A 13,373-nucleotide genomic window follows, 5' to 3' on the forward strand; every position below is an offset into this window, starting at 1 on the left:
GATCTATCGTCCCACAACTGTCCCAGAGTCTGTTTGGAAAAGGCTATTTCTTTCTCACAAAGAAAGATAAGCTGAACAATAGAACAGGGTAACTTTTCTACTGTGGGGGATAGTAGATTGTCATAGACTAGTGATGTTGCTGTTGGTTTCTCCTTGTCGACTGAGGAACAGTAAACGTGGACAGTTATTCTAACATCTACAAAGTAAGAAGGAGGATTCATGGCGTTGTATCCTCCAGTTGTATGTTCTGTTCAGATGTATTACCGTAATCTAAATGGGATTTCTCAGCACCTTGGGTGGAGGACGTAATCAGGTTACGCACCCAATACATATGGGTCCGGTACTCCACAGCGTCTCCTCCCGCTCCTCCTCCAGATCCGGTACATTCAAAATGATCTGGTAAATGCAAATTCTGCAGATGAAATGTCCGGCGCCTCATTTTCCTCACAGAAACCCTGCTGGCACCGTACACCAAACACATCTGACACATCTATCCTATTGACCACTTCTCTGATGGAAACACACTTGTTCTCAGATGAAATCAAACACCACATTCTCCCATGTTGAGTAATCCCTGGATGAGAATAAATACCTTATCTCTGGACCCAATACTTCCTCCACCCCCAAACCAATATCCTGCTTCCCATGTCTTTCTGATCCTACACACACTAGGCCAGCGAGTCAGGTAGCGCCGACGACGCCCAGAGCCAGGTGCTGGACTGGCAGGAGATGGTGTCGGAGGCGGTGACGGCCAGGGACCGTGCCCGCGAGGAAAAGGCCACCATGGCCCTGCGCATGAGCCACATGGAGGAGGAGAGAGAGGGTAAGGGCCCTGTCACCACTGGTGGGTGATCCACACACACACAGGGCGCACTGGCACTACCACACACCACAGACACTAAACCTCACCTCAGACCGAAATGCAACAGTCGTATCACCCAGAAGCCGCTAACCCGCCTCCCTCGATGACACAGAACACAGCTACCACTCCGTCCAAACCTTTTGTTATATACTGTCAAACAGCATACATCTTTTACCCAAGGAAACAGGGAGGAAGGAAGGTGGGAGGGAATTCTAGAGAAGTTATCTGTTAAAGTTCAATGTCTTCTGTTGTTGTTTGAGAGCCCCTCACTGTCCAACTGAGCATGTTTATTTTTTGTTTCATTTTTTTCCCTCCAACCATCCGTCCCCGGCGAGCTTTTCGTTCTGGCTCTGCGCCCCCCCCAACCCCTACCCCATGTCCTCCCCCCCCTCCTCCTCCGCTCCCTGCTCCTGGGATGGGGGCAGCCAACAAGAACCTGTTTCCCATCAGTTTTGTGCATGCAGGCCCATCCCCCTCAGCAAAAGCCTGTGCCCACTGTACTGTCCTCAGTTTCCCAGGATCCTTTTCACCTCCTCCGGGGTAAACTGGAGGCAGTACAGTGGAGGCCTGTGCTTTTTATTTGTCCCTCTTCCTCCATGTAGTGTTTCTTTCAGTATCTTCCTCTCTTTTTAAGTTTCCTTCCCTCCCACTTTCCCCTCCCTCTCTCCTTCCTTCCCTCTCTCCTTCCTTCCCTCTCTCCTTCCTTCCCTCTCTCCTTCCTTCCCTCTCTCCTTCCTTCCGTCTCTCCCTCCCCCAACTTTCCCTGCCACTTTCGGACTCCGTTGACTTCATAATGACACTGTCCTTGAACTGATCTGCAAAACATATTAACACAACAAAATGACAAGGCTTCAATGGTGGTGGGAAGACTAACGCTAACACTGGAATTAGGACTAACTGAGGGCGGAGCTTGTATGGAAAAAAGAAATAAACCAATGATCTTCTTTATAAAAAAGAAAGAAACCAATGATCTTGTTTATAAAGAATTAATAAACCAATCAAAAGAGCCCTAGAAGACTCTCCTCTAATAGAATTGTGAAATATCCTTATTGTTTAATTCATAGAAAAATGAGGCTATATCTAAACCACTAAACACTAAAGTGAAAATTCTAGGCCACAGTTGTGATGTCATTGTGAGCATAGTTACTTGACAGATGATGTGGAATTATATAATATACTGACATAATAGCTTGAGGGAGTTTTGTGTCTTCTAACACACACACGCGCACACTGCAAGTGGTGCTGTTTTTCAACACTTTTGTCCTCTCCAATCATCTACCCATCTTTACTAACGCTTGCTAACCTCATTGTTGTCATTTGCCTGTGTAATACCGCCACCCTTGCTGCTTTTAGTTGCTGAAGTAGCTAACTGTTGCAATATCTGATTGGTGCATTCCTACTCAAACTTGTTTTCTGGAGCTCATCTTAACATCTAAACAACAACTGGCTGTCAATGAAATATTGTCATGTCCATTCAATGATTGCTCATCACTTAATAAATTATATGGAGTCAATTCCATAAGTTCATTCTGTTAAAGGAGATTCCTTGGAATTCAAGAATCTAAAGAGTCCCTCATTGAAAATAAATGACAATTGTTTTTATTCGCTTGGCTACATTGACCACTTTGCACTACCACATCTGCAATCCTCACCCAATGAAACCCTTCTCTCTGTCACCCAATGAAACCCCTTTCTCTGTCACTCTTTGCTTTTAGCTACTCCTCCCCCACCCCTCCCACATCTACCTGATATCACAAAACAGATGGGAATGAGTTTTGTGCAAATTGTTGGCCCTGATTGATCAATTTGACATAAATGTGATTGCTACCCCCCCTTCCCCTTGATGGTCCAATCACTGACTAGTGACCACTGATAATTAAAAATGTAGTGACCACTGATCACAGTCCAATCACAATGTGGGCAGCTTTCAGTCGGAATGGCTGTGACCTCCCTGCTTTCCAGTATGCCAAATCACCATTGAAAATGTTGTTGCAGTACAGTCTCCTTGAGCCGTAAAGACATTGCAACCACTGCCCCAGCCCGCCCCCCTTCCATCCTCCTCGTGTTTGGTTGCTGCCTGTCTCCCTCCCTATTAGTTGTGCATGGCTTTGACCAGAAACTCTGCTTTTAGGAAAGTCTACACAGCCACGCAATCCACACACACACACACACACACACACACACACACACACACACACACACACACACACACACACACACACACACACACACACACGTATGTAAAGAACACACACTCATAGGAGTCTGGAGTGCTCTCTTTCTCTCCTCTCTGGAGTGAGTATGCACGTTTCCTTGTGTGCAATGCTGCTGTTGTGTGTTCATCCATTGGGTGAGCGTACCTTTTTGCAGTCTTTCCCTCTTGACTTTCACCCTCTGTCACTCTTCTCTCCTTATCCATTATCTCTGTCTCACTCCCTCCTTTCCCTGTATCATCTGTCTTTCTTAAACCATCCTCTATCTCTCCATCTGTCTCTCCATCTGTCTCTCCATCTGTCTCTCCATCTGTCTCTCCATCTGTCTCTCCATCTGTCTCTCCATCTGTCTCTACATCTGTCTCTACATCTGTCTCTCCATCTGTCTCTCCATCTGTCTCTCCATCTGTCTCTCCATCTGTCTCTCCATCTCTGTCTCTCCATCTCTGTCTCTCCATCTCTGTCTCTACATCTCTCTCTACATCTCTGTCTCTCCATCTCTGTCTCTCCATCTGTCTCTCCATCTGTCTCTCCATCTCGGTCTCTCCATCTGTCTCTCCATCTCGGTCTCTCCATCTGTCTCTCCATCTGTCTCTCCATCTGTCTCTCCATCTCTGTCTCTACATCTCTGTCTCTACATCTCTGTCTCTACATCTGTCTCTACATCTCTGTCTCTCCATCTCTGTCTCTCCATCTGTCTCTCCATCTCTGTCTCTCCATCTGTCTCTCCATCTCTGTCTCCATCTGTCTCTCCATCTCTGTCTCTCCATCTGTCTCTCCATCTCTGTCTCTCCATCTCTGTCTCTCCATCTCTGTCTCTCCATCTGTCTCTCCATCTCTGTCTCTCCATCTGTCTCTCCATCTCTGTCTCTCCATCTCTCTACCCCCCTCCTGTAATGCATCTCTGGGGTTCAACTCTGTAACCCAAAAACACCCCCCTCATCGCTCCCTCCCCTTCCCTGTGGCACAAAACTGATTGAGGATGACTGGTTCTTTCCCGGCTGCTCCGATCCAGTGCTGGCCAGCCGGCAGCAGGAGTTGGAGGAGGAGCTGGTGCAGGCCCGGGGTCTCACAGGGCTACATAGGGGCGGCAAGAAAATGGGAGGCACCGCCCACCAACACAGCCTGCAGGTACGGAGTAAAAAGGAGAGGGAGAATGAATGATGGAGGGGAGGTGGCAAGATGGGTGAGTGATTTGGCAGAAGGAGGGTGTGGGGAGTTCAGAGCTGGGAATGAATAAGACAGCAATAATAATAACTCGGAGAGTGTGGTCACATGGTCACGGCCAGCAAGGATACCTGTAGATGATCAGTATAACAAGGGAGATTAAATGTTACTGTAGTTCTGTCTGACATTAGATTTGTACGCTGTCCTCTGTAACATCCCAGACAAAATGTACTTCAGTCACTAGACTAAAATGAGTATTGTCACCCCACCCCCACGCAGGAGGACTTTGAGTTTGATGGCAAGCAAGCGTTCCACCAGGACCCACACAGTGGCGGATCTGAGAGCACCACCCCGATGGAGGAGGGGGAGAACATGGGAGGTTGGTGGCCTGAGTACACTTCCCCCAACACAGGTGTGAGACCCACTAGTCAGTCTACGCTGGCATGCACGTTGTCACTTTTTGTGCATTTGTCACCCAGCCACCACCATTTTGGGAGCTTGAGATGTTGTAGTCATTTGGGTTGTTTTTTTGTCATTCTAACACTCCTCTGCCGTTTTGGGGGTTTTACATGTGGGTGTTTGTTCTCCCTCCAGTCTAACACATTCAACCCCAGAGTGGATACATTCCCTAAGGTTGACTCATCTGTGGGCTTTTGTGTTATCTCATCACAAGTTGAGGTGGTTATTATTTGAACATGTGCATGCTGGTTGAACTGGCTAGTATTTGGCTCGCTACGATGTTGGTCCATGTGGAATGCATTGAACTCTTGTCAGTTCATATGAATTTAGGTGGAGAGTTTCCCCCCGTCCGTGGTGAGTGTTTGGCATGCCCTGTCTGTTCTTCTTTTTCCTCTTATCTCTCCTTGTGTTTGACACATTCACTGTGTTGAAAGGTTCATGGTTTTTAATGGGACAAAAAATATAAATAAATGTCCAAAAACCGGTGACCTTGCATGGGGCAAGTAGCAGGCCAACTATCATAAACATTGTAATCCATCACAACAATATGTTTGCATGGAAATGTTTCAGTTGTGACTGTATAAAGGGCTGTTTCTATGATTACAATTTGCATCCATTTTCGCTAACTATTGTTGATCATGATAGATAATTACCAGATTTCTCAACCATTGAGATGATTTTTCTCTTTCTTGTCTATGCGACTGCCCTTGCAGGTGGCCTGCGGTCGGTAGTGGAGGAGTTGGAGCTGGAGAGGAACCAGCTGCAGGAACAGATCCTAGGACTGGAGGACCGCTGTCAGGACCTTGAGGACCGGCTGCAGCTGCAGGCTCGCATCGAGTCCCTACAGGTAAACTCTCATGTCTCACAGACCTGGTTGGACACTGATATATCACGCCTTGTAGACGTTTCAGAACCACATGCACCTTGCAGAATGCCACACTGTACCAAGATAGCCTCCATAAAGACACTTAAAGCAGGGGTTCCTAAACTTTTTTACTCAGGTCCCCGTTCCAGCATTGGGGGAACATCCCACGTCTGTTTCTATTGGCACAAGTACTGTTCATGACACAAACGGTTCATACATTTTGCAGGTTTAAAGCTTATTTCCTGAAATTCTACACATTTTGTCATGGGTTGTAGAGAAAATGTTGCGGTTTTAAAGCGAATTTGCTTGCTGTGGGCCAAAATACCAGCAACAGTGTGTGAAAACCTTGTGAAGACTTACAGAAAACGTTTGACCTCTGTCATTGCCAACAAAGGGTATATAACAAAGTATTGAGATAAACTTATGTTATTGACCAAATACTTATTTTCCATCATAATTTGCAAATAAATTCATAAAAAATCCTACAATGTGATTTTCTGGATTTATTTTCTAATTTTGTCTGTCATAGTTGAAGTGTACCTATGATGAAAATTACAGGCCTCTCTCATCTTTTTAAGTGGGAGAACTGCACAATTGGTGGCTGACTAAATACTTTTTTGCCCCACTGCCATGTCTAATGTCATTTCATGTAATATTTGAGTGACTCGAACATTACTACAAAATCTGTGCTAAAACACCTAGCAAAAAAACATTAGCTGAGATTTGCTAGTTGATCTGGACATTTCTGACAGGTTATAAATAGATCTCTAAGGTATACAATGACCGACATGACAAGAGGAATACTGATCATTTACTACCCAATTCGAAATGTCCCCTTGTCCATTCTATAATTACAACTTTCAAGAGTAAGTTGATAGCCGGACTGAGTTCCCTAAAAATAATATATAAAAAAAAAATGTTGGGGGGGAACCCCACAGTTTACGAACCCCACTGTTTAGGAACCACTGACTTAAGGGATGTTTCTTTCTCCCCTCTCACACTTCCATACCACTCACCATATATTACCCTCTTATACCCTCCTATACCTCCTGGTCTGTTAATAAAAAGAAGCACATAACTGACTGGGGTTTACTTACCTGTAAACTGGGGTTTACTTACCTGTGCCAGTTCCTGAGGTAGTGGAAATCTAACCCCTTTATATTGTAACTTTGTCAGCTGCTCCCATTATCAACATTTTGCATCTGATAAGTTCTCCTTTGTGTTTGGGAGTTTGTTTTGCTTTTGGATGGACTTTTTACTGAATTAATTTGTACTATTCAGTTCATTGCATGTTTCCTCCCGAGGACTAGGATTTTGTAACAGACCCCTCTAACACAGGTGACGTTTGATGTAGATGAAGAAAGGAGTCCATTTTGGGTTTCCCAGGTGTGTTAGTGTTTGTGTGCGCTAGAGAGAGCACCTCCGGCGGTGAAGGCTAATCCTTTGGCTTGTTTGTTCTGTGTTCACGGCTTGCGATCAGTCTTCTAATAAGTGAGTGCTATGTTGAGCATATTTTGGCCACAAATTCACTCGGTGTGGAGAACAAACTCACTTGGTTGGTTAATTGTTCAACCATCATACAAGGAGCATACAAAAGTATATAACAATTCCTATCAGGCCAAGTTCAAAGCATTTTTTTACCCTAAGAAAGGCAAAATAGATAATAGAAATGATACTAAGCCAAAATGTCCTGAAAGCTGAAATGTTCCTTTTATGCTGTGTTTGGACTAACCCTAACACTGCACATAGAAGAAAGAGAGTAGTATTTTGGGTCAATATGTGTGCAGTGAGATGGAGTGAGCTTCCTACCGGCTTTACTCTGATCTTTTCTCCAAACCATGTTAAACCTTCCCTCTCCTCCCCACAGAACGAGTCCGAGAGACTACAGGGTCAGCTGGCCAGCCTTCGGAGCCAGCAGAGCAGGGATGCAGAGAAACACCATCTCCTGGTCACCAGCCTCAACGAGCAGCTCAAAGGGTAACCCCACACAATTCAAAAAAGGTCACGGGTCACACACACAACTGGTAAACTGGTTCATTTCCCAAATTTGTATCCAGTGCCAGTTACTCATTTAAGGGTAAAAAGGAATGTAAGGTTTTTGTACTGAAAGGTTTGGCTCCATGCATCTAACTGCAGTCATATGCAAGTTACTAACAAACAAATACCATCAAGTATGGGTAAAGTTGTGCACTGATGATGATCATGTGTTTGTGCTATTTTGCATTGGAGAATGTAAGATTATCATCATGTCCTCATTTGTAACCTTTAAAACATCTCCTTTCTCTTTGATGCCTTTTAGACTGAGTGACACCCAAGAGTGTCTCGAAACCTCTCTTATAGAGAAGGAGAACACATTAGTCAAGACCTCTGAGAAACTGGAGCTCATCGACAGCCTCCGAGATTCTTTCATGGAAAAGGAGGCGCAGCACAAAGAGGTCGCCGACAAGCTGCTTCAATCTGAGAACAATGTAACTACAGTAGCCTGTTTTGGTGATCAATTAATAGTCCAATCTGTTTTATAGTAAGTCATGACACCTTCTTTTCTTCTTTCAGCTCACTGAAGTCTCCACAAAATGCAGTACCTTTGAAAAACAGTGTTCAGAACTGAAGACATCGGTTGCAGATCTCACACATAAGCTGAGTGTGCTTAAAGAGAAGGTAAGGTTTTCGGGATATGACTACCATGGCTTAATTACTGTGATGAAATATAAATATTAATTGGAATTCAGGTTAAGAGTTTTTGCATATAAGAAACCTGAAGACATGTTTATCTCAGATTTAATAGTTTATGCAAACTATTACCTTCACACTCATTAAATGGCAGTGATATTGACAGTACTTTAGGAGATTTCTTCCTCCAGTAACATATTTGTATTTTTTCCAAACCCATAGACACAGAAACAAGAGGCCACAATAAACACTCTTCAAAATGACCTGGATCAGACAAACGATGAACTGGACAAGTTGAACACCACCCATCTGGAAGAAAGGTCTCAGCTGATCCACAACCTTCAAAGCTGTGAACGGGAGATTGATAACCTCAGAGATGTCCTCTCAGACAAGGACAAGGAGATCTTAGCCCTCTCGGGCAACATGGCGGAGTACGCAGAGCAGATCATGGTGCTGAAGCAGGAGATTAAGCACAAGGAGGAGGACCTGGTTCGCATCGAGACCGCCCTCACTAAATCGGAGCGGGAGGCAGAGATCATCAAAGACTCTCAGAACTCGGACCAGCAGGCTCTGTACACCAGGACGGCAGAGCTGGTGGAACAGCTGAAGGATGCAGAGACTGAGCTGAGCAAGGCCAAAGAGGAGAAGGAGTCGAGGACAGTAGAGGTGGAGGAGCTGAGGAAGCAAGTGGAAGAGGACAAGCGGACCATCCTGGAACTTCGAGGGGAGATCCAGCAGCACAACGTGGGCCATCGTAATCATCTCTTAGAGTGCGAAACTCAGATCTCTTCACTGAAGGAGCATGTGACTGTTGCTTCCCAGAAACTACAGGAGTCCGAGGGTCTCATCTCTCAGTTGAGGGAAGCAAGTACATCCAGCAAGACACTGAAAGACCAGCTCCAGGACAAGGAGCAGACGTATGAGAAAGAACTAAAATCGGTCAAGGAGGAACGGAACAAGCTTAACGCAGAGGTGTCCAAACACATTGATGACCTTAAGACCCTGTCCAACCAGCTAGAGAAGCAGACAGAGTGTCAGGTACAGTTGAAAAAAGATATGCAAGAAAAACTGGAGACAATATCCTCTCTTGAGGAAAAACTCAGGGCCATCCAGGAAGAGGCCGAAGTAGAGCAACAGAAATTTAACACAGAACTGCAAGTCAGAGATTCTGAAAAGGAGAAGTTGGCGAAAGACCTGCAGGTTAAATTGGAAAATATCTCAAATATGAAGAAGCTCTTGAAAAACATGAAGACAGAAAAACAACAACTGCAAGCTGACCTGAAGGAGAAGGCAGATGAACTTAAGTCTCAAAAGCAGCTTGTAGATGAGCTTAATAAAACATCTACGGCAGCTCTTGAACTTAACAGCAGTTTGAACTCTCAAAAAAATGGCCTCAGAGAGGAGAATCAGAGGTTGCAACAGGATGTAGCTGGAAAGCAGAAATCAATTTCAGAGATGACAGATGAAAGGGATTCTCTGAGAAACAAAGTCTCTGACTTCGAAACACAGCATTCAGAAAACAGAAAAGTCATTGAAGGGCTTCTGAAAGACAAGGAGGAGCTGAGTGTTAGAGCCAATGAACTGAACAGGGTCCTGGAGCAAAATAAACAGTCAATTTCCGAGAGTCTATTTGAGAAAACAAATGAATGTATTCTTCTAACTAAAACACTCAGGGAAAGGGAGGAGACAGTTGCCCGTTTACAGGTGCAAATTGACAGTTTGAACACTCAAGTGGAGCAGTTCCATCACAAAATTGCTGAAAAAGAGAAGTTTGTCACTGATCAAAACTCACAAGTAGAGACACAGCAGAGCCAGCTTTCGCAACTCCAGGAAACAATGTATTTACTGCAGGAGCAGGAGACTGCCCTGAAAACTGGGCTCACGGAGAAAGACACCGTATTGCAGCAGAAATCAGATGAGTGTAGCTCTTTACAGAATAAACTTGGGCAGCAGAAAAAGCTTCTATCCAAGCTACAGGGTGAGACTAAATCACTTAAAGGACAATGCTCACAACTGACCCAGTGTCTGGAAGAAAAAGAAGAGACCTTCAGACAAATGACACAGGACTGTGAAAACCACAAAGCCGAGCTTAACAAGAGGAATGAGTCATTGAAGTCACTAAGCAGTCAGCTTGGTGTCATGAACGAGAGCAGTGCGAAGTTGGAGTCTGAAAATACAGAGCTGAAAACCACTCTGGAGAACCACGGAGCAGAAAACAACAAGCTGAGGCATGAGATGGAACAGAGGCAAGCTGAGGTGGTTGGCCTCCACAGTCACATCCAGGCACTGAGTGAGCAAAACCAACAACTCCGAGCTGCTTATGAGATCAGAGATCAGGAACTTGCCCAGCAAATGCACGTTGCATCTGAGCTTGATAGAAGGGTAAATGTGACTCTTGAGCAGAACACAAACCTGTGCTCACAACTGAACAGTCTGACAGAGGAGAAGCAGATACTGCAACAGGAATTAGCTTTACAGTCGGAGTCCATTTCTGAATTAAGCAAGGAGAAGAACTTACTGAAAGATAAACTTTCCAATTTTGAAATGCAACATTCAGAAAACTGCAAAATGATTGAAGGGCTACTGAGAGACAAAAAGGAGCTCAGTGTAGCAGTAGAGGAACTCAACAATGTCCTAGAGCAAAACAAACAGACTGTTTCAGAGAGTTTGCTGGACAAAACAAATAAATGTACTAATCTCACCAAATTGCTTAGAGGGAGTGAAGAGGCACTTGCACATTCACAAGACCAAGTTGACAGCTTGAACACCCAACTTGATCAACTGAACAACAACATAACCGAAAAAGAGAAGACTATCAGAAATCAAAACTCACAATTAGAGGCCCAGCAGAGAGAGTTGTCGCAACTCCAGGAGACATTGGCTTTATTACAGGAGCAGGGGACCGCACTGAAATCTGGGCTATCAGAGAAAGACACCATGTTGCAGCAGAAAGCAGAGGAGTGGAGCTCTTTACAGAATAAACTTAATCAACTGCAGGGCGAGACTAAATCACTTGAAGGGCAATGCTCACAACTGACTCAGCATCTGGAAGAAAAAGAAGAGACCTTCAGACAAATGACACAGGACTGTGAAAACCACAAAGATGAGCTGAACCAGAGGAACGAGTCATTGAAGTCACTAAGCAGTCAGCTTGGTGTCATAAACGAGAGCAGTGCGAAGTTGGAGTCTGAAAATACAGAGCTGAAGACCACTCTGGAGAACCACGCAGCAGAAAACAAGAAGCTAAGGGAAGAGATGGAACAGAGGCAAACTGAGATATTAGATCTTAGGGACAACATCCAAGCATTGAATGAACAGAATGTCAGACTAAAAACCGAACTCAAAAACTCTGTCACAGAGGCATCCAAGAAACTTGAAGAGATTTCAGTTCTCAAGGCAGAGATTTCTAACAGGGACAGTTATGTGTCTAATTTAACAAAGCAACTGACAGCAGCCTGCTCGGACAGGGATAGCTTAGGTTTGAATTTGCAGCAGAGAGGTGAGTCCCTAAAACAGCAGGAGATGTTTATTAAGCAGTTGCAAACTAAGTCAGTAGAGGGGGAGGGTCAGATGAGCCAGGCCATCACTGAGCTGCAGACACAAGCTCAGAGTCTTCAGAAAAGCCTTCAAGACAAAGATGTTTCGCTGCATGAGGCGGAGAAACAGCTGAGTCTGCTCAGAGAGAAGTTCACCTTAGAATCTGAGGATTTCAAAACCCAGCTGAATTCAAGTGCGGAAACAATGAAACAGCTTCAGGGTGATCTGCGTAATGCGGTGGAACAGAGTAATCAGCTCAGTGGGAGGCTTGAAGAACAAGAGGCACAGCTTAAGCAGAAAGTTGATGATTATGTGAGTTTAAGGACATATGTTTCAGAGCTGGAGGATTCCACCACACAGCTCAGAGGTCAAGTTGACAGCCTGACCTCTGAGTCATCTCTGTTAAAAGAGACCCTGAAAGAGAAAGTCAAGTTCATCCTTGAGGCACAAAGCACCTCCTCAGCTGTTAGTGAAAGCCTAAATTCAAAACTCAAAACCAAAGATACAGAATGTGAGAGCTTAAAAGAGCAGCTTTCACATCTCCAAGAGTCTGTTTCAAAGCTCAATACCAAAGATGCAGAATGTGAGTGCTTAAAAGAGCAGCTTTCACATCTCCAAGAGTCTGTTTCAAAGCTCAATAGTAGCCTCAGTGCCCAATCCTCTGAAGTGGCACGACTTCAACAAGCCTTAGAGGAAAGAGGGACTGCCGTTATGGACCAGTCAAAGGCCCTTCAGGAGCTGCAGAGAAGGGCAGATGAAGCAGCCCTCTTCAAAACCCAGTTCATGGAGAGCACAGAGTTGGTGTCACAACTGCAGGATCAGATACAGGAACTCTCCACTAAGTCTGCAAGCCTCAGCCAGTCGGCAGAGGAGAACCAAAGTGCCTTTGTAAATCTTCAGGAGAAGTATGCTACTCATTTAGAGGAGCTCCAGGAAGCTCGGACGATGCTTTCTCAAAGGGCCGAGGAGATGTCCAGTCTTAACAAGTCCCTCAGTGAAAGCAACAGCACAGTTCAGGCAGCAGAAAGCACCATAGAGGTGCTGAGGAATGAGTCTTCCTTGCTACGTCAAGACCTTCGGCAAATCCAAACACTGAATGTCGACCTTTCAAAACAAAAGGAAGACGCCCTTGCTACCCATCAAAGGAGCACCTCAACATTCACTGTCGAAATTGATAGACTAAAATCTCAGTATTTGCATGTGGCTGCTCAGGTAAATGCACTGACAGAAAATCTTGAGCAGAGAGAGATGTCTCTTCATGCCATTAACAGTCAGTACACAGCCCAGGTGAAACAGGCAGAGCACGTAGTGTCAGAAATGCAGAAACTAGAAGAGCAAAATAAGAAGCTAAGAGAGGAGATAGCTCTGTCAAAGCAAGAAAATCAACAGCGGCTGGATGCAGCAATCAGTGAAAAAGAACGTCTGCAGCAAGAAGTTCAGAAACTCATAATTGAGAGAGATGAACACGGCAAGAGCTACAGCAGCCAGATACAAACAATGCAGGAGCAGTTGCATCTCCAAAAGCAGCAGCAATCCAGCAGCATGAATGAAGTCATGGAGAAAATGGTGGCTGAGAAGGAAAGACTACAGGTTGAGGTTA

At 44.9% G+C, this 13,373-nt stretch overlaps 1 protein-coding gene across 4 annotated transcripts in view; it reads left to right on the forward strand.

Moving 5' to 3' along the window:
* The window catches only part of LOC110506186 (golgin subfamily B member 1), a 63,416-nt gene that overhangs the window by 16,221 nt on the left and 33,822 nt on the right, over positions 1 to 13,373 (forward strand). For 3 of the 4 annotated variants that reach the window (XM_036963556.1, XM_036963557.1, XM_036963558.1), the window contains exons 14-21: positions 673 to 823; positions 4,091 to 4,206; positions 4,522 to 4,654; positions 5,415 to 5,548; positions 7,434 to 7,543; positions 7,866 to 8,034; positions 8,120 to 8,224; positions 8,459 to 13,369. In XM_036963556.1, coding sequence (XP_036819451.1) covers positions 673 to 823; positions 4,091 to 4,206; positions 4,522 to 4,654; positions 5,415 to 5,548; positions 7,434 to 7,543; positions 7,866 to 8,034; positions 8,120 to 8,224; positions 8,459 to 13,369 — 5,829 coding nt within the window. The remainder of the gene's footprint in view (positions 1 to 672; positions 824 to 4,090; positions 4,207 to 4,521; positions 4,655 to 5,414; positions 5,549 to 7,433; positions 7,544 to 7,865; positions 8,035 to 8,119; positions 8,225 to 8,458; positions 13,370 to 13,373) is intronic. The other variant, XM_036963559.1, reaches the window with a different exon arrangement.

Source organism: Oncorhynchus mykiss, chromosome 26 (assembly GCF_013265735.2).
Source record: "Oncorhynchus mykiss isolate Arlee chromosome 26, USDA_OmykA_1.1, whole genome shotgun sequence".
NCBI lineage: Eukaryota > Metazoa > Chordata > Actinopteri > Salmoniformes > Salmonidae > Oncorhynchus > Oncorhynchus mykiss.